Source organism: Tachysurus fulvidraco, chromosome 1, assembly GCF_022655615.1.
Source record: "Tachysurus fulvidraco isolate hzauxx_2018 chromosome 1, HZAU_PFXX_2.0, whole genome shotgun sequence".
NCBI classification, from domain to species: Eukaryota; Metazoa; Chordata; class Actinopteri; order Siluriformes; family Bagridae; genus Tachysurus; species Tachysurus fulvidraco.
In genome coordinates this window covers 52198746-52223435 of record NC_062518.1, presented here as the reverse complement: position 1 = coordinate 52223435, position 24690 = coordinate 52198746, and the positions used below count along the sequence as shown (strand labels likewise).

The window sequence follows — 24690 nt, the reverse complement described above, 5'->3', positions numbered from 1 at the left end:
ATTTTGAGAAATGCTTCAGAAACCTGAGTTGGGCCGATAATAAACAAAATCAAAACAAACGTGTAACCAATGAGCAGAAGGGGGCGGGGCTTGTCAATACGGGTGGAGAGAGTGTTCAGTGCGCATGTGTGAAATTAGCAGAAAGAGGTTTTAACATTGACATGGAGGATAAAAACAAAGAACGAAAGTGAATTAAGGCTTACGATAATATAGGATCAGATATTATACAGATTTATTTGTAAAAAATATTTTTTTCATTTTTCATTTTCATTCCACGTCACAATTATGTGCCACTTTGTGCCGGTCTATCACAAAATTTAACGTGTCAAAATGTGATAATGTTCAGTGGGTATGAATACTTTTGCAAGATACTGTATGAGTATTATATTAGTCACTATTTTTAACTTCTGGTTTATCTGAAAAACGTTGTTTCTTTTATGATCCAGAACCTAAAAAAGAAAGAGAAAGTTTCCTGAATATAAATGCCCAGCACGCACACACACACACACACACACACACACACACACTTAACTGAAGCAAGTGCAGGAGAGAAGGAGGTACGAATCAGTACATTTCTACTTTGATGTAATTTTTAAGTAATATGTATAATTTTTTTTTATATTTTAGCAGATAATAAATGAAAACCACTTTTTAAGAAGTTTAGATAACCAAATGTTTATAACAGGAAGTCACCATCACAGACATGATTACAGCAGGATGGGGAGATAAGTCACTACTTCCTTTGATATAATGAGTACTTTGTGTAAAAGGCACTGATTTCCAGAAACCTGCTGACCAAACCAAAGTGAAAGTAACTAAACAGTGCTGTATATAACGATCCTGATCTCCCTCCTCGGGACACTCACTCCATTAACAGATTCCTGAAGACATCCCAGGAGAGACAGCAAGTAAGATTTTTATTGTTAACTAGCACCAATACTCAGAAATGATCTGCTGTGAAACCCATAACTGGAGCAAATACAAATCTAATGACTTTTAAGCTTTATATTTTACTGATAGATTGAATGCTTTAATTGTATGTTGTGTATCTAGCATTTTATTTCAATGGATGCAATTGTTTAGGTTTCGTACCCTGAGCTGTCTGCTGCTAAATAATAATAATAATAATAATAATAATAATAATAATAATAATAATAATAATAATAATAATAATAATAATAATAATAAACCTGATCAGTGTAAACTAACATACTGCTGAAATACTGCACTGCTTTATAAATACTTACTAAAGCATAGTTCTTTTGATTCTGTATTTTCTCTCATCACAGTGTTGACTTTATATCACTTTAGAATATACATGCATCTTTATTCATCTTCATATGTCTCTCTTTATAAGCACATTGCAAAGAGAATAGAGGAATCACACACACACACACACACACATACTTAAACAAAAGTGTCATTATCAAGCATCACGTTAGTTTTGGACCATGTCGTCAAGCTTGGGCCATGTCGTTAAGCTGCATCTTCTTCTTCTTCTTTCGAGTTTAATGGCGGTTGGCAACTCAGCTTAAAGGTGCATTACCGCCACCTACTAGACACTAGACTAGACTAGACACAGGGGCACTAGAATGACATCAAAGGATAGAGGGAGAAAAAAAAATATATATATATATATAAAACAGATTCTTTCACTTAACCCAGTATTTTTCAAAAACAAAATTACTAATTTGTGTATTTTCATAGACGTTTTACCTAATAAATGTTCAAGTGTCATGCTTTGTCCATCCATGTGTGCCTTAACTTTGCCCTATCTTCTTTATATTTTTTTACAGTCTAACAGTATATGCTTTACTGTCGCTTGTACTTTACAATCAGTGCATAATCCAGTGGGATGTTTTCCTATTCTGTACAGTGTTGTATTTAAACCAGTGTGACCCATTCTAAGCCGTGAGATTAGCATCTCTTCCCTTGGGCTTCTGCCCTTCCTCATGCTTGTTGCTACCTGGTTTTGTATACTGTATAAGTGACGTCCTGTATCCGCCGACTTCCAATATTCCTGCCATATTTTAAGTGAGTGTTGCTTTATGATAGTTTTGAACTCTGTTCTACTTATTGGTATGTGCACATCAACTGTTTCCTGCTTGTAGAGTTTTTTGCTAGTATATCAACACAGTTTAATTTCCTTCCACCCCTACGCTCTCCCTGACTGAATGCTAATAATGCTGATAAACTGTCTGAGGCTATAATGACATCTGTGTTCAGATTATTTCCTCCACCCACCCTAATGCCAGTAAAATTGCTGTAAATATGAATTGATATTTCTTTACATAGTTTTGAACTATTATCCACTCTGGCATTGTTTTTGTGTTTTATTTTATTATTTGTTGTAAGTTGATATTTACAGCTGGTTGTATAAATTTCCAGGATGGAAATTATCACTGATATTGCCACAGTGGGTCCAATTTGCAGCTAACTGAGACCTGCATTTTGAGCCTTAGCATTCCCCACCCACCCGAAACTGTAAAAAGTTCTTTTGCTATGCTCTGCGCAGTTTTGCAACACAGTTTTTGTTGAGTGCATCATATTATGTCCTTTCAGATTAGTCCAATATGGCAACATAATCTTGACCCTCCTAATATTGGCATTTCTCCTGCCTCCACCTGTAATGCAGTTACTGGCGATGTTTTAAATGCCCTGGTACAAATCCGGAGTGCCTGTGCCTGCTCCACATGAAGCTTTCTAAGGTTGGATTCCGATGCTGAGAGAAGCATATAACTTGAGTTGATAGCTTAAATCACCATTTATAAGTCAATTGTTCAACTTTACTGCATTTTGCATTTTCTTTCTTAAGTATTCTACATTTCATCCCCTAACCCAGAGTGCTCTATCGTCTGCATAAAGTGACTTACCTATATTGTCCCTTACCTGATCAAAAATGTCATTTATGATGATATTGAATAGTATGGGGCTGCAGACACTACCTTGTGGGGTACCATTTTCCACAATATGCCTACTTGAATACAATGTACCAACCTTAAACTCTATTGTTCTTCTGTCCAGGAAGTCTAATATCCAAACGAATAATTTACATTTTATTCCTAATTTGTTAAGTTTGATAAGTAGTCCATCTTTCCACGGCATGTCATATGCTTTTTCAACGTCAAAGAACACAACAATTACACTTTCCTTATTAGTTTGTGCTTTCCTAACTTCTGCTTCTAAGCACAAAACAGAGTCAATTGTCCCCCTTCCCTTACAAAATCCAGACTGATATGCTTTCCATATAGTAACGTAACCTATCTGTTAGCATCCTCTCCATGACTTTTCCTAATTGTGATGTTAACGCTATAGGTCTATAACTTGATGGGTCTACAGCATTCTTACCAGGTTTGAGTATTGGGATGCTTTGTTTCTTTTTAACTGCTATTCTACAGCTATCATCCAACCACGGCACACTTTTTCCTTGCTTATTTACTGTGCTTTTCGGAATTATTTCTTCTGCTGCTTGTATAATGGCTGCTGCTACGGAAAACAAGGGTTATTTCCTCTACATCTGTTATATATATCTACTCAGTAGTTCCACACACTTAGACTTACTAGTTTCTTGAAATGTCTGCCAGTCAGCTAATTTCAGTCAGTCAGGTCTAATTTCCACCTTGGTATTTTCACTTCCCCATCCTGGTGTATCTCTTTCCAATTCTAATTATTATTGGGCATTGATCACTGCCCACTGTCGATCTACTCATTACTTCCCATGCACTAATTCCTGCAATTCCAATTGACACCAGTGTTAGATCAATGGCACTTTCTGTACTTTATACTTGAGCTATTATACCGTGTGCCCTTCCCATCATTAATACACACCAGCTCCTTATCATCTATAAATTTCTTTATTGTTAATCCATTTATATCTGTGTTTTTACTTCCCCCATAATGTACTATGCACATCCCCCAAAATCCCCCACTTACCACTATTTTGCCCTGCAATGACCCAGAAACTGATTCCAATATATCAGCACTTAATCTATTGCAAGGGTTGTAAAAATTGACTATTTTTATGCTATCTTCCCCTGACCATACTTCAATTACAACAGATTTGTGTTCTTTCACTTTACTAATAAGTTTATATCTTACCCCACTTTTAACAAAAGTTGCTACACCTCCACCTTTTTCTATTTCTCTATCTCTCCTAATCAAACTATATCCATACAATAAAGTCTAACTGTGGTTTTTAACCATGTTTCCTGCTTTCTTGCACACATATTACATGATGTCTATCTGCTAAATCTGAGACAAACTCTGAATTCCTGTCCATTTGCTATAAGGTTTCTAGAGTTCCATTGCAATATAGCTAATATCATAAAGAGCCACCAGCCCATGACTGCGAGTTTGCACTTCCTGCCACTATCATTTCTTCAACTATTATTTTGATCTTCTCTGTCTTTCTGTCTGATTGTGCCGAGCAGTTTATCACCTCAACCATAAACAACACGAATTCACTTTTTCCCCATAACTAACATATCTTTCTTTTCCTCTATTTTTTCACATTTCTCACAAGACTTAGTTTTATTTTCTTTGAGTTCTGGTTTGTTGGTTTCCTTTTCCTTAGACACTTTCTTTACAGCTCTGCATATGTTATTCCTTGCAGCGATCTCACTCGCTGCACCTCCATTGCTCTCTTGTGCTCCTTTTCCACCGAGGCAGTTTGAGTGCAGGTTCGGAGCCTAATTTAGAACCAGTTCTTTCTTTTTTCGACAGCCGAAGCACCGGCTCTGAACCAGGAAAAGTGGTTCTTAAGTAGCACCAAAACGTTGCTGGTCTAGACTTAAGAACCGCTTGCATCTGGGACTGTGGGCGGGGTTTTGGGTGGGGCTACTGTTAGCGCCTTTGATAATGTACGTTAAGTATACCAAAGTCTAATACACTTTTACTTTACCACAATATGATCAATTATCAGCACACATGATAGTAGGTAGCTACATGCTAAGGCTAACTTTTTCTGTGTTAATGATAAATAATGTTAAGTACTTTCTCGATTACAACCTCCGTTTATACAGATTACATGGAGCTGCACGTACACGTTGGATTTGCCGCGTTTGGATGCCAATGTAGGTTCACAAAGCCATGAGCATTAACAGTAAAGAAACATCCGTCATTGTTTATGTTGTGTTTGTGTTTGTTGCTGCAGCGCTAACGTTGCTGTGTAATGTGAGACGTCTGTGATGGCTCTTTAACTGATGGAAAGGCAAACCGGTTCTTAGAAGGTTTGCCAGTGGAACCAACTTTGAACCAGCACCAGCACTAGCTCTGAACCAGCACCCGGTTCTTTTTGGTGGAAAAGGGGCATTAGTGTTCCCAGTTCCTCTTTGAAAACTGTTTCATGTGCCTTCAGAATGTCCTGTAACCTCTCAGAACTATTTTCTATGTTGTTGATGTTCTCCCAGCTGAGTTTTAACTCTGTGAGCCATGCTCGTCTCAGCAGATTTGGTCCTGATCCAGCCACCATGATTGTTGGTAGTTCTTTGGTAATACCTTTGTATACTACTTTTGACTTTTGTGGTACCCAGAATGTTCACTGACTGTCCTGTGTACATTTTAAGGTTGACCTTGCTTGTAATCAGAGGCAGTTTCTTTTTAGCATCCAATTTGGCATATTCTGCTTGTGATACTATAGTCACAATGCATCCCGTGTCAATCTCAAATTTCACTAGGCATTTGGTTACGGACAACATTTGTATATTAGGCGACATATATGGGGTATGCTTGACTCTACTCTATACTATACATGGTGAATACTTCCTCTCCAGGCACCTCTTTTTCTTGGTCTTGGAGATAATTTGCTCTGTTTTGCAATTTTCCTCTCCCCCATCTTGAATTTTCCTTGCTCTTATCCGCTTTAGTGTCTTGTAGTTTTACTCTACACACTCTTTTCAAATGTCCAAGCTTTCCACAATTGTAACATTTTTCCCCTGCAAACTTACAATCCTTTGGTCTGTGGTTATTTCCACCACAACAGTAGCATGTCCCTGTACCACCTGACTTCTCATTTCTCTCGCTTCCAGTTTGAAAACAGTGGTACTGTGCCTGTGTCCTGTCTCTCTGTTCATATCTGTATATCTGTGTCTCTCTGTTCATATCTGTATTTCCGTATTAGCCGCTTCAATAGCCTGTGCTTTTCTCAACGCTGTCTCAAACGTCAGACCATTCTCTGCTAATAATCTCCTCAGTATGCTATCATTGTTGACTCCGCACACTAACCGATCTCTCAGCATGACAGTGAGTGTGTCAAAGTTACAAAGGACTGTAACCAAAGTACAGTCCTGTGCTAGCTTCCTGAGCTCAGCCACATATTCCGCTTTACTTTCATCCAAGCTTCTGTTCTGCGAATTAAACTTCCATCTCTGGACTATTTCACTGGGTTTCGGATTGAACTGCTTAGTCAACAAACTCACCAGTTCATCATACGTCTTTGAACCTGTTTTTTTGGGGCTCAGCAGATTCCTCGTAATTGTGTACGTGTCACGGTTAGTCACAGGTGAACGCGGATCCAAATGCAGTTAAATCCTTTTAATAGACAAAACAGGAAACATGAAACAAACAAGCAGGCAAAAACAGGGCAGAACACTGAGCAGGACAGGGCACAGGAACAGAGAAATGAACAGACAGCATAGCACATACTAACAACAACTCACCACAGGGAAATGAACAAACAGAGTAGATATAGGGAACAAGAAACCAATCACAAGATGGAGGCAATCACAGACTAAGACAAAACACCTGGGGAAGTGACCGGGGTGGTGCTGGAGGCAGAGCCAGAGACCAGAGCAGGACCGGAAACCAGGGTGGTGCTGGAGGCGGAGCCAGAGACCATAGCAGGACCGGAGACCAGGATGGTGCTGGAGGCGGAGCCAGAGACCAGAGCAGGGACCGAGACCCGGGTGGTGCCGGAGGTCGAGCCAGGGACCAAAGAGGATTTGGAGGCCAGGGTGGTGCTGGAGGTGCTCTGAGCCTGTAAACAGGGACAGGAGGTAGAAGGGCTGGCAAATCTAGTGAAACAAAACACGGGACAGATACCACAGGAACATTGGTAGGTTCAGGCCAGGCAGAGAGTTCAGGGAGTTTGGGGGTAACCATGTCGACTGCGTTCTCCGACTCAGTCATTTCGGTCGACCCGGCCGGTTCGGCAGGTTCCGTTAAAATAAAAACACTGTGCTGATATAAATAACAACTCATTTAATATCTTGTGACTCTTTTTAATTCTTCACTTTTCTCTTTACTACTAAAGGTATTTCCTGTCAGTGACTGTTTATTACTATAACTGTCAAAATGGGTCTTTAAAACAGTGCACATTTTCTCTCAAAGTATTTACATCATGTTATAAGTCAGAAGTCTTATCCTGTGATAAGATTAAATTACTCCAAAAGGATTGTCACATCACGACACGATCTAAAATTCTGACATAATTTCATACACTATATAAATGCACATGTCACTGTTGGGGGTTTGGTGCTTTGCTCAAGGGCACCTCAGTCGTGGCCAGCCCGAGACTCGAACCCACAACCTTTGGGTTATGAATGGACTGCCCCCATTTTGCATCCAAATAGCCAATTAACCTCATTAGATATGTATTTGTGTGTATATACAGTATATATACAAACATGGTCCTCTACTTCAGCAGGATGCTGAGTCTGACCAAGAGGTGCTACACTGCCCTGGAGCAGGACATCCTTGCAGTTAAATGGGCCTTTGAGGAACTCAGGAATTACCTTCACTCTGGTGACTGAACGCATCCTCTAAAAACGGGGTTGCAAACTCTGGCCCGAACCGACCGGGTTGATGGTGTAATTACATTTGGCCCACGAGATCATATCAAATGTGCATTACAGCTGACTAGCCGCATGCTCCGCTAATGCTACAAATCCCAGAATGCCTGGCCACTGTATTGACGCGTAGTCACGACCAGCAAGCACCCCTAATTCTCTGTTGACAGTCGTTAAAGGCAGGGTCTCCGATTTTTGAGAAGTGCTTCAGAAAACTGAGTCGGGCCGAATAATAAACAAAAATCAAAACAAAAAACAAAACAAACGTGTAGCCAATGAGCAGAAAGGGGCGGGGCTTGTCAATATGCGGCAGAGAGAGTGTTCAGTGCGCATGTGTGACATTAGCAGAAAGCGGTTTTAACATTGACATGGAGGATAAAAACAAAGAAAGAAAGCGAAGAAATGCTTACGATAAGGCAAAAAGTAGGACGTGTTAATATAGGATCAGCTTTCCAGCGCTGGAGAGAACTGAAGGAGCAGGAAGTTGGCCACATATTCACAGGTTGGAGTTTCCCGAGTCAATAACTCCTGAGCTAAACGGTGTTACTACACAAATAACACCTCTTTTCTATCGTAGTAATGTAGAGAGGCAGCTACAACCGCGTTTTGTGTAGTAACAGCGTTTAGCTCAGGAGTTATTGACTCGGGAAAGAACTCAGGAGTTGTTCCAAATCCAGCGTTTAAGCAAAACTAAAGTTTGTTTCCATATGAAAAAAGGTTGAACATTACATATCAGTTAATTGCAGTTAATTTTTCAATAAATATTCAGTTTGGCCCGTGACTTTATCTCAGTTTTATATTTTGGCCCACTGTGAATTTGAGTGTGACACCCCTGCTCTAAAAGGAGGAAAGTATAATGACACTAATGCTAGAGTGACTCGATGGTTCCTGTCATTGTGGGACTTCTTATTCCAGGTCTAATATGTATAAAGAATAAATTAATGAAGAATTGACATGGTAATTAATAATAAATGGCGTGTGTTCCATTTACGTTCCCTTTTAACATTAATGACTGAGGCCTTTCTTTGTCTTATGAGTTTCTTTGCACTGAATTTTTGGGGAATTCCTGTGATCAAATTTATTTGTAACTTCTGGTTTATCTGAAAAACATCATTTCTTTTATGATCCAGGACTTAAAAAAGAAAGAGAAATTTTCCTGATTATATATGCCCCAGCACATGAAGAGGTTAAAAAAGATTAAAGATTCAGCTGTAAAAAGTTGATCACCAGCTTATCTACAGTAGACTGAGGCACTTGTTTGGCGGTTTGATATCATCTGATCAATTCTGCATTGCTTGCTTGAATTACTAGAACATGGAGTCTTCTTACTTCATCGAGCAATGCAGTTTTCATAATTTTTCATTTTTTTGTGGGTGCTTTCTCTGTAATGGCACATATGATAACTTGTCAGTGCCATGAATTTTTTTATACTTAAAGCATTTTTCTCAGTTAAGATAATGATTTACAGGGTAACAGAAACACTCATTTAATTGCTCTGAGAAATAACTAATATGTATAACAGGATGAGTATGCTTGAATTATGCTAGCTGTCTAGTGTTTTCATCTATTTTCATTATAATGTGAATGAGTGTGTGTGCCCTGTGATGGGTTGGCACTCCATCCAGGGTGTATCCTGCCTTGATGCCCGATGACACCTGAGATAGGCACAGGCTCCCCGTGACCCGAGAAGTTCGGATAAGTGTTAGAAAATGAGTGAGTGAGTGAGTGATTACTATTAGCAAAACCATGGTTTTACTACACTAAGCATTTTACACATTTTAACTACTGTATGTGTTTTGTAAACCATGATTATTTTGTTGTTACCGTGGTTTTTTTGGTTTTAACTGTAGTAAAAACATGGTTAATTTTGGAAGAGAGTAAACGCTGTAAATCACACACAGTTTTTATTCAAATAAATATCATCCACAAGGTTATGTTGGGTTTTGTTGAATTATGTCGTGTCGCCCTTTAATGCAGGGAATAAGTTCATCACTGAGAAAAGAACATTTATAAACAAATGACAAAAAAACAAATGTTCTGAACTACTGATTTACTCATATCATTTACATTCAATAGAATTAACTAACTTATTCTACGTATTTAACTTTAATCTTGCCAAATTGTTTGTGACTTTGACACTTACCTCAATGTGTTTGCACAAGGTAGATGAGGAGTTGTGAAATGCAGACATTTCCACATTCTTGGAAGACAGAGCTTGCAGCACATCAGGATGTTTTGCCCCTTTCTGCTTTGGTAGCTGAATATCCGAGAAAGATGAGGCCAGGGATGCTCACCATCATCATCGCCACCACCACCATCATCATCATCATCATCACCACGGGAGCTGTCGGTCTCATCTGCAGCCATAGCCTTTTCGCTGTATTTTCACTGAATCAACGCAAAGTGGCACCAGATCATTCATTTATTTTGAAAAAAACGCACCATCATTGGCTAGCGCATTTATTGGCTCATGAATCTTACTGCACGTTATAGTTTTGAAACATACATGGATGATTTTTTTTGTACTTTGTACTTTTGGGGGAAATATAAATGTAGTGAAGTTGAATACATCCTTTTTAAATGACATAGTAAAAGTAAAAGTACCACAATTTAATTATACTCAAAAAAGTAGAAATTTTTTTTATAAATGTACTCAGTACTGTAACGAAAGTATTTGTAACTAGTTACTTTAAACCCCTGACAAAAAGAAACTGTGAGTGAACAGAAGTTGAAACTGTTTTTTTCTCTTTTTGCCCACATTGTTCTGTTCAATACGACAGAAGGAGGTCTGGGCTGTTGCATCTAAATTTCATTCGGTTTGGACAATTGTTTTTCTTCCTTTTTTAATACAGAGAGTGGTATTTGAAAAACTACCGAACCTATTGGTGTTTAAACTACACATTGACAGTTGCATTGTTTTTTTGATCATTTTGTCTTTTATTCAATACCTGTTTTGTCATGATTTAAAGATGATGTCTTTTGGGTGATAGATTTGAAATGTTTTTGCAATATTTTTATTTATTGTTGAATTGAGTTACACATTTAAAATTCAAAGCTACTAGGTGTTTAAAGTTGATTTAGACCAGTGTAGGTTTTAATTAATAAATAGGCTACAGTTAGTCAAAAATGCAGCTGCCAGAGTTCTCACTAGGACAAGAAAGTATGACCTTATAACCCCAATGTGTGTGTGTGTGTGTATATATATATATATATATATATATATATATATATATATATATATATATATATATATATATATATATATGTGTGTGTGTGTGTGTGTGTGTGTGTGTGTGTGTGTGTGTGTGTGTGTGTGTGTATATATGAATATATAATTTGGATTGTGCTGATGGATATTTGTGTTCATCAGCCACAAGATTGTTACGAAAGGCAGGCACTGATGTAGGTGATGTAGGGTGGAGTCAGCGGATGTAGGGATGAGATCAGAAAACAACCACATGTAGCAGGAAAGGTCAGGTGACCCAATACTTTTGGAAATAAACGTACACCGTGTATCACCAAGGCCATATCCCAAACTGTAGGGAGATTCCAGCTCTGTCCTTGAAAACAACTCAAAATTATTGTGATGTTTTACAAATGACAAAATTAATGTTCATTAAATTAAGCACTTCGTGTTTTTTGGGTTGACCCCAGGGGCAGTTCTAGGATTTCATCTTTATGGGGTTTTAGCCCTCAGTGAGAATTTAAAACAAGAAGAGTTCTATATTATATATTATATGACAACTCTGGTAATAAGAATAGTGACATTTCATTGCTTTTGGTTGCCGTCTTTGCGTCTTTCCGCCGATTAACGTTATAGATAAACGCCTCCAGCTCTGACTGCGCGTGCACGCTGCGCGTACCTGTGCTTCTCCGTTCAACTATAGCAGACGACGCACTTTTGAAAGACTACAAACACACGCGTGTAAAAGCAAAGTAAAAAAATCGCTCTTGGATCAAACTGATAAATAATTTTCTTTCCCATCGACGACATGTCCTGCATTTTAACGTAATATTTATTGTTTATTTATGAAAGTAAAAATGATCCTTATAGTTTTAGGGTGGCTGAGATTACAGACAGGGGGCTGAAGCCCCCCTAATAAAGGGCTAGAACCCCCTCTGGGTGACACAATTCACAACGCATTCGCCAGGAATCCTTTGTGACGCCGATTATTACAAACATCTCCCTCATATATGGCCATGTGTGTTCAGGAATGTCCTCGTTGTTAGTTACTTTAACATCGGTGACTCCCTCTGAATGAACATTAGCCATTCCTTTTGTAGGCGCTGCTCATTGTTAGCTCCGCTATCCTTAGTCTATGTCTGATAGCCAGTAAATAATACAGTACACCAGTCACATGGGGAAAAAGCCGCACAATGATAGGATGATAGGCTGGAAACAGCGTCCAATGAGAAGGAATAATACTAAAAGTAACGAGTCCGTTTGGGAAATGTAAGAAGTAAAAAGTACAGATATTTGTGTAAAAATGTAATGAGGAAAAGTCAAAAGTTGTCCGAAAAATAAATAGTGGAGTAAAGTACTGATACCAAAAAATGTACTTAAGTACAGTAACAAAGTATTTTACTCCATTACTTCCCACCTCTGGCCAGGATCACATATCACCCAGGATCACATATTAACTACCAACAACAATCTGCAATACACTAATAACACCTCAGCACCTCCTTCTTGTTTGTTTTCATAACCAATATATTTTACTAGCACACATCCTGCCAAAGACATTTATTTGCAGTATCTCAGACCTAAGACATGTAAGAGTACCTCAGGTTCAGTGAGGACTTAACCACAGATTGTCAGGACCCTGGCAGAGGTGGAAGGAGACAGACCCGTAGGCAGGATAGCTTCCAATGAAAGGGGTTTAATACAATAGGAAGAACAAACATAAACCACAACTACACAGGGAATACACAATATAATCAATGAAGCCACGCTGCCTAATGCAACGCGGCTCACATATATAGTGACACGGACAATCACACACAATGGGAAACAGGTGTGATGACCGGAGAGGAGCAGACGTGGACGGGGCAATCACGTGACACAAACAAACAACAAACGCACATGGCACCAAGTCTGCGCTAATCCCTAACACAGATATTCAAACAGCAAGTCTTAAATACTGTATCAAGTTTTTAATGTTAACAAGGTTACACTCTCTATGTTAATGAGCGTCTGATACTCCTTTTGTCTGTGATGGTTCTGACTGTGGTGGACATACTACAGTCAATCAGTGTTGATCCTAGATGATAAACCAGTAAGTGTGAAGGACTGGTCTGAGAACACTTGTTAATGTTTTACAGAAACACCTGTATTTTAATAAAATTAATAAAGTTATTAAGTCACTTGTAGGATGTGATTTTTGAGCTTGGACTGGGGAATATATTAACAAGTATAAGTAATATATTAACATATAACAAAGAATTTTAAGAATTTTATGATTATAAAATAAATCACCACAGTACTACAATTAAATTCATTATTTCCTATAACAAGTGTATTCCTTAAATCACAAAATTTTGGCAACAGATAATTTTTTTAAATGAATAAACCTACTTTTTATCTGTTTATATTTACATTTCATGTTTATGAAACAGGTTAGTTCCTGTTCTCACTTCCATTAACAGCTTTAAATCCTTCATCATTCCTTCACCAGCTTCCCTCTAATGTCAAAGCTGTTGTTATAGAAGACTAATCGAAACCTTTTGACAAGTGAGAATACAGAATTGATCAGAAGTGGGGCACAATAAATGTGATGTTTTTATTTTATTTTAATTAGCAATACTCAGTTTTGTCGGTCCAGTGACACCTAATAATTTTCTGCTTTGTAGGAACTTTGTAGTCGAAATGGCAGCAAGCGATAGCAAACACTGGGTTTTCCTGGCAGCAGGTTCTAAAGGTTGGGTAAACTACAGGCATCAGGTGAGTATATTAAAATCATAAGCTTGTTTTTACAGGGTTTTTGTAAATAGGTTATTACAAACAAAAATATTCTAAAGCAGGGGTGTCCAAACTTTTTGCAAAGAGTGCCAGATTTGGTGAGGTGCAAATGTGTGGGGGCCGATTATTCAGCCTGACATTCTTGGAAACATTAATATTAAAGGCAAATGAACTATTTAATGATTTTTTTTATTGAAAAAGGCTTTCACTTCTTAAAAACAAAATGAATTATAATTATAATTACAAAATTGTAATTATAATTATAATTACAGATATTATAAAGATGAAAAGGTGCATATTAAAAACTGTGGTTTTGATCATCAATTTTAGAATTTTTCCCTCCAGATGGCCTCAGAAACAAATATCTTGCCTGCACTAATGATACTGAGATCTCGATTGTAGTAAATAGGACAGGTCTGGCTCAAAGAAAGTGGTTTTGATGTGCAAGATGTCACGCTGGTGAAAGTCACTTAGTCTTGTCCTCACACGGTTCTTGTTAAAGTTCATAACCGAGAATGTTTTCTCACACAAGTATGTCGAGCCAAACAAGCTCAGCATTTTCTTAGCAAATGTTCGAATCTCTTGGAACCTGCCTTTATACAGCTGGCGGTTAAAAGTCAACAAGAGAGAGTTGTTGGTACTGACTCCGACACTCGGCATCACACTGCAGCTCAATAAGCTCTAGCTGCAGGTGTTCTGTAGCGTCATTCTGTAGCGTCTGTACGGTCCACAGAGAAAGGAGAAGAAAAAAGCGTGATCTCCTTTTCAATTGCTACAAAATCCCGAAACCGCTGTCGGAACTCCTCAGCCAGGGATGAGATTTCTGCTACATACCTCCGTATTGTGTACTGATGTTATGTGGAAAACTGGTCATTATTTCCTGCAGCGCTAGGAAATGTGTGATATTGGGCTGCGTTTGTAACAAGTGCCTTTGGAAAAGTTGCAGCTGGATCCCAAATGCTTTGATGTGTGAATACAGTTGGCGTATCACTGTATTTTGCCCCTAAAGGCTCGTGTTTAGTGCCTTCAGATGTCGTATTATATCAAATAAATCTGTTCCTCTTGTTTGGTCGTTTAGGCTCTGGAGGTCAAGTAGCTCACTCACGATCATTTCATTGTCCACTCCTCTCAAAAAAATCAGTAACTGGGCAGTGTCAGATGTGTCCCTGCCTTCGTCACAGGCTAATGAAAAAAAGGCAGACTCCACTGCTTTTGCCTCTAATTGCCTCTTAATAACCGATGAAACGTCTTCAATTCTCCGTACCACTGTGTTACGAGCCAGACAAACATTGGCAAACTCTTGCTTCTTCTCAGGACAAATGTTCTCCACAATTTTCATCACACATTCTTTAATAAATTTGCCCTCCGTAAAAGGTTTACAGTACTTGGCAATCAGCTTTGCCACCTCATAGCTCGCCTTTGTGGCATTTTCATTTGACTCCTGGCCCTTGTAAAAAAATCTGCTCTTCCATTAAAGCAGCTTCTAGAAGCTTTATTTTTTTCATGACGTTCACTCACAGTTAGCTTGTCCTAGTTAGCATGTTTCGTCTGGTAGTGCCTCTTGATATTGAATTCCTTGAAAACAGCCACAGTCTTTTGGCAAATTAGGCAGACACAGTTGTTTCGTATTTCAGTGAAAAAATATGCCAATTTCCACTTGTCCTGGAAGCGACGACCCTCTCTGTCAACTTTCCTTTTCTTCATTACAGTCGCCATTTTAGAAATAGGCTATAAAGGGTCATCCAGCTCACTCCTCACACCGCTCACGGCTCACTCCCCACACGGCTCACACCGCTCACGGCTCACTCCCCACACAGCTCACTCCTCACACGGCTCACTCCCCACACAGCTCACTCCTCACACGGCTCACTCCCCACACGGCTCACTCCTCACACGGCTCACTCCCCACACGGCTCACTCCTCACACGGCTCACTCCCTACACGGCTCACTCCTCACACGGCTCACTCCCTACACGGCTCACTCCTCACACGGCTCACTCCCCACACGGCTCACTCCTCACACGGCTCACTCCCCACACGGCTCACACCGCTCACGGCTCACTCCCTACACGGCTCACTCCTCACACGGCTCACTCCCCACACGGCTCACTCCTCACACGGCTCACTCCCCACACGGCTCACTCCCCACACAGCTCACTCCTCACACGGCTCACACCGCTCACGGCTCACTCCTCACACGGCTCACTCCCCACACGGCTCACTCCTCACACGGCTCACACCGCTCACGGCTCACTCCTCACACGGCTCACTCTCCACACGGCTCACTCCCCACACGGCTCACTCCCCACACGGCTCACTCCTCACAGGGCTCACTCCCCACACGGCTCACTCCATACACGGCTCACTCCTCACACGGCTCACTCCTCACACGGCTCACTCCCCACACGGCTCACTCCTCACATGGCTCACTCCTCACACCGCTCAATCCCCACACGGCTCACTCCCCACACAGCTCACTCCGCTCACGGCTCACTCCTCACACGGCTCACACCGCTCACGGCTCACACCGCTCACGGCTCACTCCTCACACGGCTCACTCCCCACACGGCTCACTCCCCACACGGCTCACTCCCCACACGGCTCACTCCTCACAGGGCTCACTCCCCACACGGCTCACTCCATACACGGCTCACTCCTCACACGGCTCACTCCTCACACAGCTCACTCCCCACACGGCTCACTCCTCACACCGCTCAATCCTCACACGGCTCACTCCCCACACGGCTCACTCCCCACACAGCTCACTCCCCACACGGCTCACTCCCCACACAGCTCACTCCTACACACGGCTCACTCATCACACAGCTCACTCCTACACACGGCTCACTCATCACACAGCTCACTCCTCACACAGCTCACTCCTAACACAGCTCACTCCTCACACAGCTCACTTCCCACACAGCTCACTCCCCACAAGGCTCACTCCTCACACGGCTCACTCCCCACACGGCTCAGTCCTCACACAGCTCACTCCTCACACAGCTCACTCCCCACATGGCTCACTCCTACACACGTCTCACTCCTCACACAGCTCACTCCTCACACAGCTCACCTCTCACACAGCTCACTCCCCACATGGCTCACTCCTACACACGGCTCACTCCTCACACAGCTCACTCCTCACACCGCTCATTCCTCATACCGCTCATTCCTCACACAGCTCACTCTCCACATGACTCACTCCTCACACAGCTCACTCCTCACACCGCTCATTCCTCATACCGCTCATTCCTCACACAGCTCACTCTCCACATGACTCACTCCTCACACAGCTCACTCCTCACACAGCTCACTCCTCACACGGCTCACTCCTCACACGGCTCACTTTTCACATGACTCACTCCTCACACCGCTCACTCCTCATAATACATGGTACCTGTACATTCTATTACGTTCTCTTTCTTTATCCCTAACTATATTTTCTGTTGCAGGCCGATGTGTGTCACGCTTACCAAGTCATGCACCGGAATGGGATTCCAGACAAACAGATTGTGGTGATGATGTATGACGACATCGCTAATAATGAACAGTGAGTTTTACAGTTTAGAAGTAGAAGTAAATTTTACATCTAAATGATCATTTTGTTGGATCTACAACAAGATTGCAGAAGTACGTCCTTATTCATGTGTGGTCTTCACCTAACCTCTTTAACATTGTAGTGATTTTGTTTCACAAAAAGTAAACCAACATTCAGGTGGGAAAAAATTGTTCAATTTAATTCAATTCAATCTTCCCAAAGTCTAGACCTTAATCATATGGAAATGCGTGTAGCACTGAAGAGCAACTGAACTGAACCAAAGTAATGTTGTAAAAAAAGAGAGAGACAATTTATTCAAACCAATGTGAGAGTCTGAAAAAACTCCTACAGGTAACTTTGTAAGTTATTGTTAATAAATGTTACTGAATTATAGGGTGCACTTATTTTTTCCTTCACCTCGTTCCTGAAGCTTATTACATTTTTTGGGATTGATTAGAAATTCAGTGGAAATGGTTTACTTTTTGGTGACACCAGAGGTTAGTGGTTTGTTATAGAAGTTGGTGAGAATTACACAAATAGTATTTTGGCTCTCTCTGTAATGCTGGAATGAGGTTGGAAAACTCACATTAGTTGGAACACCAGTTCATCACAGGGCAACAGACACACATTTACACATTCATTCACCCTCAGGGGCAATTTCAGCTGGCATGAATTTACAGCACAAGAATTCTGGAGAACCTAAAGGAAAGTCCACATAGTCAGTACCTTATGGAGCTGTATGTGGGGCTGTGAGTGTCAGAGCTACTCAATGTATCACTGTGTTACCAGTTATATAATGATATGATGAATACATATTCATAATAATGTGTGATATTTTTCTGCAGAAACCCTGAAAAGGGTAAAATCATTAGGATACCAAATGGACGAAATGTTTACAATTATCGCAGAGTTATGGTTCCAAAGGACTACACTGGAGAGGTAATGTATTCTATACACACAAACATTAAATACTCACATTATACTTTATTGTTTTTCCTTTTTTGTGATTTAGCTTTAAATGGTCCATTATCAGAATGTTTCAGCTGAAAACTTTCTTGCTGTACTGAGTGGAGATTCATCTGCTGTCAAGACAACTGGAGAAAAAAAAGTCATACAAAGGTATTTATGTCCATTAGGTCAATTTTACTTTTTATATTGTTCAGGTTCTTTCAGCCATTGTTTTATATAAAAATAAAGAAATATGATCTTATGATCATATGAACAAAAGCTCAAACGTGAAATTTTTTTTTGTTCACAATCATAAAAAAAGTTCTTCAGACTAGTTTATAGACTCTCCTGCTGCAGTAGGTGTTTGAGTAAGTTTCAACCAGCTTTGTGAAATCCTGAAGAATGTTTTTGACTGCAATTTCTAATCGCTGCCACTCGGCTTCTTGACTGTGTGGTGATTGTATGCTGGGTTTTGAGGAAGGGCCTTGTCTAAGTAGTGCTTAGGTAGCGTGATGTAGTTTCTACATCCAGTAATGATCCAGTATTGATCCAGTACTGCTTACTTTGTTGTTTCAGATTTGTACAGGATTATGTTGTGGAAGTTTTGAGGTTCGAGAGAATTAAAGCATAAAATATCACACCAAGAGTATAAAGGTGTTCCGAGTATGGCTTTAGACTATCTGCCATTCACCACTCGACTGGTTTCTAGGCTGTGCTATAATTTTCATCTTTCGAGTTTGAAAAACAAAATTCCATTTCGCTTTTATCTAATATCTTGTGAAAAGAACAAAAACAAGGATGATGGCTCTGGAGGCAGTTTGTCAAATTAAGGCAGCTTTGCCCACACAAGAGCTAAGAGGCATTCAAGCAGCTGGTCTCTATGACAATGCCAAAGCTAAAACAGCGCTGAAGCATGGCACTAATGAAAGCTAATAACACATCCAAATACGAAATGACATGACGCCTGTGTGCTGTCACGACATGGGAACCACAGAGAGAGAAAACAAAAAGAGACAAAGATGTACAGGAAGACTTTCCAACTGAGATTTTCACGCTGCCCAGATTTTTCCACAAATTAAACCACTTCAAGAGTTTCTGAGCTTTATGTCTGTGAGATGGAGCAGACTTGAAGGATGAAAACTCCAAATTCATTTTGTGTGTGTGTGTGTGAGTGTGTGTGTGTGTGTGTGTGTGTGTGTGTGTGTGTGTGGGTGTTATATGGCCAGAAGTATTTGGACACCTGACCATCACATTCATATATGCTTGTTGAACATCCTATTACAGATTTAGTCCTCAGTTTGCTCTTATAATCGATCCACCAATCAACACCCGATCTCGCCTATTTAAACCCGCCACCATTCATTCATGCCAGTTCGCTCGTGTTCCTGTTGAACTTGACCCCTGTTTGATAACATGTGCTGATTTGTTTGTTTGTTGTGGTGTTTTTCCGTTCGTTTGTCAGACTGTTCAATTAACCCAATTTGTTAGTCCCTCGTTCTCGCCCTGTGTATGTGGCTTTGTTTATATTGGGGAAAGTGGACAGGTGAGTACGTCACGTGACATACATTGTGCAACGTGTAGGTAATAATTTCTGTATTAGACACTCTAGGTTAGGAGTGCGTGCCATCCTCTGTACGTTTTGTTTGGGTAGGTAGTGTAGTGTAGGGTAGTTAGGGCGTCGTTTGACGCTGAAGATTTGTCTCATTACTTTTCCTTTATAGTTTAGGTTAGAGGGATAAATTCAAGTTCGAGTGGTTTTGTTTTGCTTATTTCTTTGTCTTGGCACCGCTCGTGTCCCTGTCCCCTTTTTTGTCTTTATCTGTTTTCTGTAAATGTAAATATCATCATACTTTTTTTTTGCACTTGTCACCAACACTTGTATATTAATAGATACAGGTTTTGCCCACTATCTGTTGTCCTTGTCATTGATTGCCACATACACACCAAAAATCAACCTTATAATCATTTCATGTTGTTACATCCCATCCATACCCCTAAACACTCTCTGGGATCGTAACAAATTTCTGGAAAGACTTTCCACTAGATTTTGGAGCATGGCTCCAATGGATGTCTGGGGGGCAGTCTGTGTTCGAGTTCATCCTAAAGGTGGTCAGTGGAGTTGACTCAGAGTTCTTGAGAGTCAGAGAGTCTTCATGGAGCTGGCATGGTGCACTTTGCATTATGCTGGGACAGGTTTGGCCCTCTTAATTCCAGTAAAAGGAAAATGTAATTCTACAGCATAAATAGACATCTTCTGTGATTTCCTTTCTGATTGTGTGCTTCACTGCTATAATTTACAAGCTATCATGTAACAAGATATACTCTATAGTGTTTATTTGTAAAATTAGCTAGGCCTTTAGGGCCTCCAGCAGTACTCCAGGAGCCAGGTTGCCGGACATAGCGGGTAATCTTAGGGTCCAAGGCAAGCATTGAAGATAGTTTTCCATGTAGGAGATAATGATATATGCCTTAGTCAGTCAGAGAAGTCAAAGATTACTAAAAGCAATATTGTAGAGGTGTGCAAATTAGCAAACAATTAAACCACATCCCAATGCGGGGTTGTGATGTAGCATACAACTGGTTAAGGTTGCTGCCGGGATAGTGTGCATTCCACTCAGGAAAGTGCTACTTTCCTTTATTGCAACATAGCACATAGTCTTAGATAAGCCTAATTAATCAGTGACAATGCAGAGCCGGGGCCAGGGAGCAGACTAGCAGGCTAAACCAAACGTCTGCTAGCTGCAAGTTGTCACCCAAGGTTCACAGTATAGAAACTGTGTTTGTTTACTGATCTAAACAAATATGTATAAACACTCATATATATGCTTAACAGGAATTAAACCAAAAGAGTTTGTTGCATTAAATGAAGCGTGTCCAACTGGTTAAAATTATATACAGCTGTGGCCAAAAGTTTTGAGATTTTGGCCAAAAGTCTGCTGCCTTAGTTTTTATGAATGCAATTTGCATATACTCCAGAATGTTATGAAGAGCGATCAGATGAATTGCAATTAATTGCCATATTTTGCCATATTCTCCCCATGCCTCGGGGGTTTCCTCCGGGTACTCCGGCTTCCTCCCCCCGGTCCAAAGACATGCATGGCAGGTTTCTCTGGAAATTGTCCATAGTGTGTGAGTGAATGAGAGTGTGTGTGTGCCCTGCACTGGGTTGGCACTCCGTCCAGGGTGTATCCTGCCTTGATGCCCAATGACGCCTGAGATTTACAGGTTACCCGTGACCCGAGTAGTTCGGATAAGCTGTAGAAAATGAATGAATGAATGTGTGTGTGTGTGTGTGTGTGTGTGTGTGTGTGTTCTAACAGATGCGTTCACAGGCAGCAGTAGATGACAGTGAGAGGATCTTTACTGAGATGATCAGCTCCATGGAGAAAAAGCGCTCGGAGGTGACGGAGCTGATCAGAGCTCAGGAGAAAGCTGACCTGAGTCGAGCTGAACGACTCCTGAATCAACTGGAGCAGGAGATTGCTGATCTTAAGAGGAGAGTCACTGAGCTGGAGCAGCTTTCACACACACACGATGACATCCACTTCCTCCAGGTAACACTCGCTGTCTGATCTACAGAGGGCGCTGTTCCTCACAAAGTTTCCTCCTAAAAGCTAATTACAGCAACAAGAAATGTTCCTGTCTGAGATCACAAGTGTGTCTTTGTTCTGATTCAGTCTGAGATTCATTCCTTCCTCTCCTCCACTTTTCTCCTTCTCTATGATGTGTTTCCTCTCTGTAGAGTTTCCCGTCTCTCTGTGTTTCTCCTGGATGTGACGACTCACTCAGCTTCACTGTCAATCAACATCTCACATTTGATGGAGTGAGGAAATCTCTCTCAGATCTGAAAAAAAGGGTCGAACAAATCTGTGAGGAGGAATTCAACAAAATCAGACCAGAAGGTGAACAAACAAACATTGTTTCTGTATCACAGTAAAAAGAGCCATAAAATTCATCTAACAGAAATAAGAAGTAAGCAGGAACAAGACTGCAGAAAATCACACAGTATTAGCATCAGTCTTGTAAATGACATCAAGATCAATTTAGCAGATAAACAAAGTACAAATCTTACATTTGTGGAGAAAATCGTAGCTGATGAATAAATTGAGATGGTGACGTTGTTGACGTCTGAAATAAACGTGAGGAAGCAAAATTTTCTGTCTCTGTGTCTCCACAGCTGCAGCAGTTCAAATGATTTTACCTTCAGAACCAAAGAACAGAGAAGATTTTCTGCAGTGTAGGTTTATAAGACACAGACACACAGACACACAGACACACACAGACACACACAGTGTTAAAATGTCTGTATTGTTGATCTAAACCTGATCCATGTTTATAGAGCTGCATTAGGAGGATAGAAACACAGACAGGTTTCTCACACACACACTTATTATAAATCCTGTTATTAACATCTAACATGTGGACATTTTATTATTGTAGATTTCTGTTATCTGACTCTGGACCCAAACACAGTACATCATCGACTCATTCTGTCTGAGAAGAACAGAGTGGTGACACGGAGTGAGACACAACAGCGATATTCTGATCATCCAGAGAGATTTAACTCTTGGATTCAGGTGTTGTGTAAGGAGAGTGTGTGTGGACGCTGTTATTGGGAGGTGGAGAGGAGCGGTGATGTGGATATATCAGTGTCATATAAAGAGATCAGCAGAAAAGGACTGGGTAATGAGTGTGTGTTTGGATTCAACAGTCAGTCCTGGAGTCTGCAGTGTTCTTCTTCCTTTGTGTTTTTCTGTCACAACGATATTCAAACTGAGCTCCGTGGTCCATCATCCTCCAGAATAGGAGTGTATGTGGATCACAGTGCAGGAACTCTGTCCTTCTACAGCGTCTCTGACACCATGAGGCTCCTCCACAGAGTCCACACCACATTCACTCACCCTCTATATGCTGGAGTCTGGATGTGGAGTAATAACTCAGCTGTGAGGTTTTGTGATCCAAAATAAAATGTTAGTAATAGTGTTTAGAAAAACTATAAGTGAGGTGTGAGATTTAATTTGTCCCTGAGCTACACTGGTTAATTTGTGTATAGAAACTGTAAAAGTAATGAATGCAGAATGTAGGATGTTTCTACAAAAAAGAAATGTCTTCAAACAGACTATTTCACTGTATGCACTATTAGTAGGATTTATTATCCTTATATGAAACACTACAATGTCTTAAATGGTTTCCCCAGAAATAATAAAACTTACTCAAACTGCTGTGTCTGTGCTGCTGGTGGAAACACATCCTACTGTGTGTGAAAGACGTTTATGATTTTATATCTTGAACCATTTCCTGATGAAGACTTCAGTTATCATACAGTGCAGTGACATTATTCAGATCTCAATCTGCAAGAAATTAGAGATCCAAACACACTGTGTGACACTGAACATGGACATCAGACTGCTGTTCTGTTTTACTGTTAAACTCCATTAAGTAGGGGATTTTATTCACTTTAAATATTGCGATTCTCTTTGATGCAGACTCATTCATAAATTAGTTGCGGCAAAAATACTGATTACCGATGTAATTTTCCATGAATCTGCTATATTAGCGATTAAAATATTACTTATCTAGTTAACGTCAGCTTGTTTACAATAGCTTGTTGCATAGTGCACTGTAACTAACACGCCAAAGCCGTTTTGTTTTTATACATAGAGTTACTGTAAATTGATTATTTAATAATTGATTTTGTTACAAACCATTACTTATTTTATACATATTTTTTTCACAATAACAGTCATGTTTATATTTTATTGTATGTTGATGGCTTAACTGTAAACAACACAAAAAATGCGATAAATAGTTTTGAAGAAAAATCTGCTTTGTCAGTGAACCTGAGAAAAACTTTGAAAATAACCATAATGACACATAATGTCTCCATGCTACAGTAATGATAAAAGCAAAGTTTTTCACTGTGGGGACATGTCTTTATAAGTACAATTAGACTGTATTATTTGTGTCCCCCTTCAAAAATTGCTCATGACAAATTTTATGTTTATTGTCCCCCCTACTGTTAAATGAAATTTACGCCCATGCATTAATTTCTTTGTATGAAGGATTGTAAAGTCCAATCTGTGCAGCATTTCATGTTGATTTTCCACCCAATCTAACTGATAATCAGCTCATAATTTACATCTGAAATAAAAGACCTTTCGATCGGGAATACAGCAGCTGTAATGTGTCTGTCTGTGTTTTCCCCTTGTTTCTGTCTGCCGTCTCTCCCTGATGTTAATTGTTGACCCCGCCCACCTATCTGTTACCATGGACACTAATTACATTCATTCTCTTCCCCAGGTGTTTTGTCTTAGTCCTTGTCTGTCTCTGTTTTGTGATTGGTTCTCGTTCACCATATATACTCTGTCTGTTCACTTCAATGTTGTTGGTCGTTGTTGGTGTGTGCATGTACACGTTCCCGTTTCCTGTTTGTTCCGCGTTGCCTGCCGGTTTGTTTGTGT

General features: G+C 40.2%; 2 protein-coding genes across 2 annotated transcripts; both read left to right on the top strand.

The window, feature by feature from the left end:
• The first annotated feature begins 847 nt into the window (after window positions 1–847).
• On the top strand, window positions 848–18400 carry LOC125141427 (legumain-like). The gene is made up of 5 exons (XM_047814949.1): window positions 848–908; window positions 13635–13725; window positions 17196–17293; window positions 18127–18220; window positions 18294–18400. The coding sequence occupies exons 2-5, from the start codon at window positions 13651–13653 to the stop codon at window positions 18297–18299; spliced, it is 273 nt and encodes a 90-aa protein (XP_047670905.1). The 5' UTR covers window positions 848–908; window positions 13635–13650; the 3' UTR covers window positions 18300–18400.
• A 3811-nt stretch (window positions 18401–22211) lies between these two features.
• Window positions 22212–23316, top strand: LOC113648629 (tripartite motif-containing protein 16-like). Its single transcript, XM_047814595.1, has 2 exons — window positions 22212–22466; window positions 22670–23316. The coding sequence occupies exons 1-2, from the start codon at window positions 22421–22423 to the stop codon at window positions 23194–23196; spliced, it is 573 nt and encodes a 190-aa protein (XP_047670551.1). The 5' UTR covers window positions 22212–22420; the 3' UTR covers window positions 23197–23316.
• The last annotated feature ends 1374 nt before the right edge of the window (window positions 23317–24690 follow it).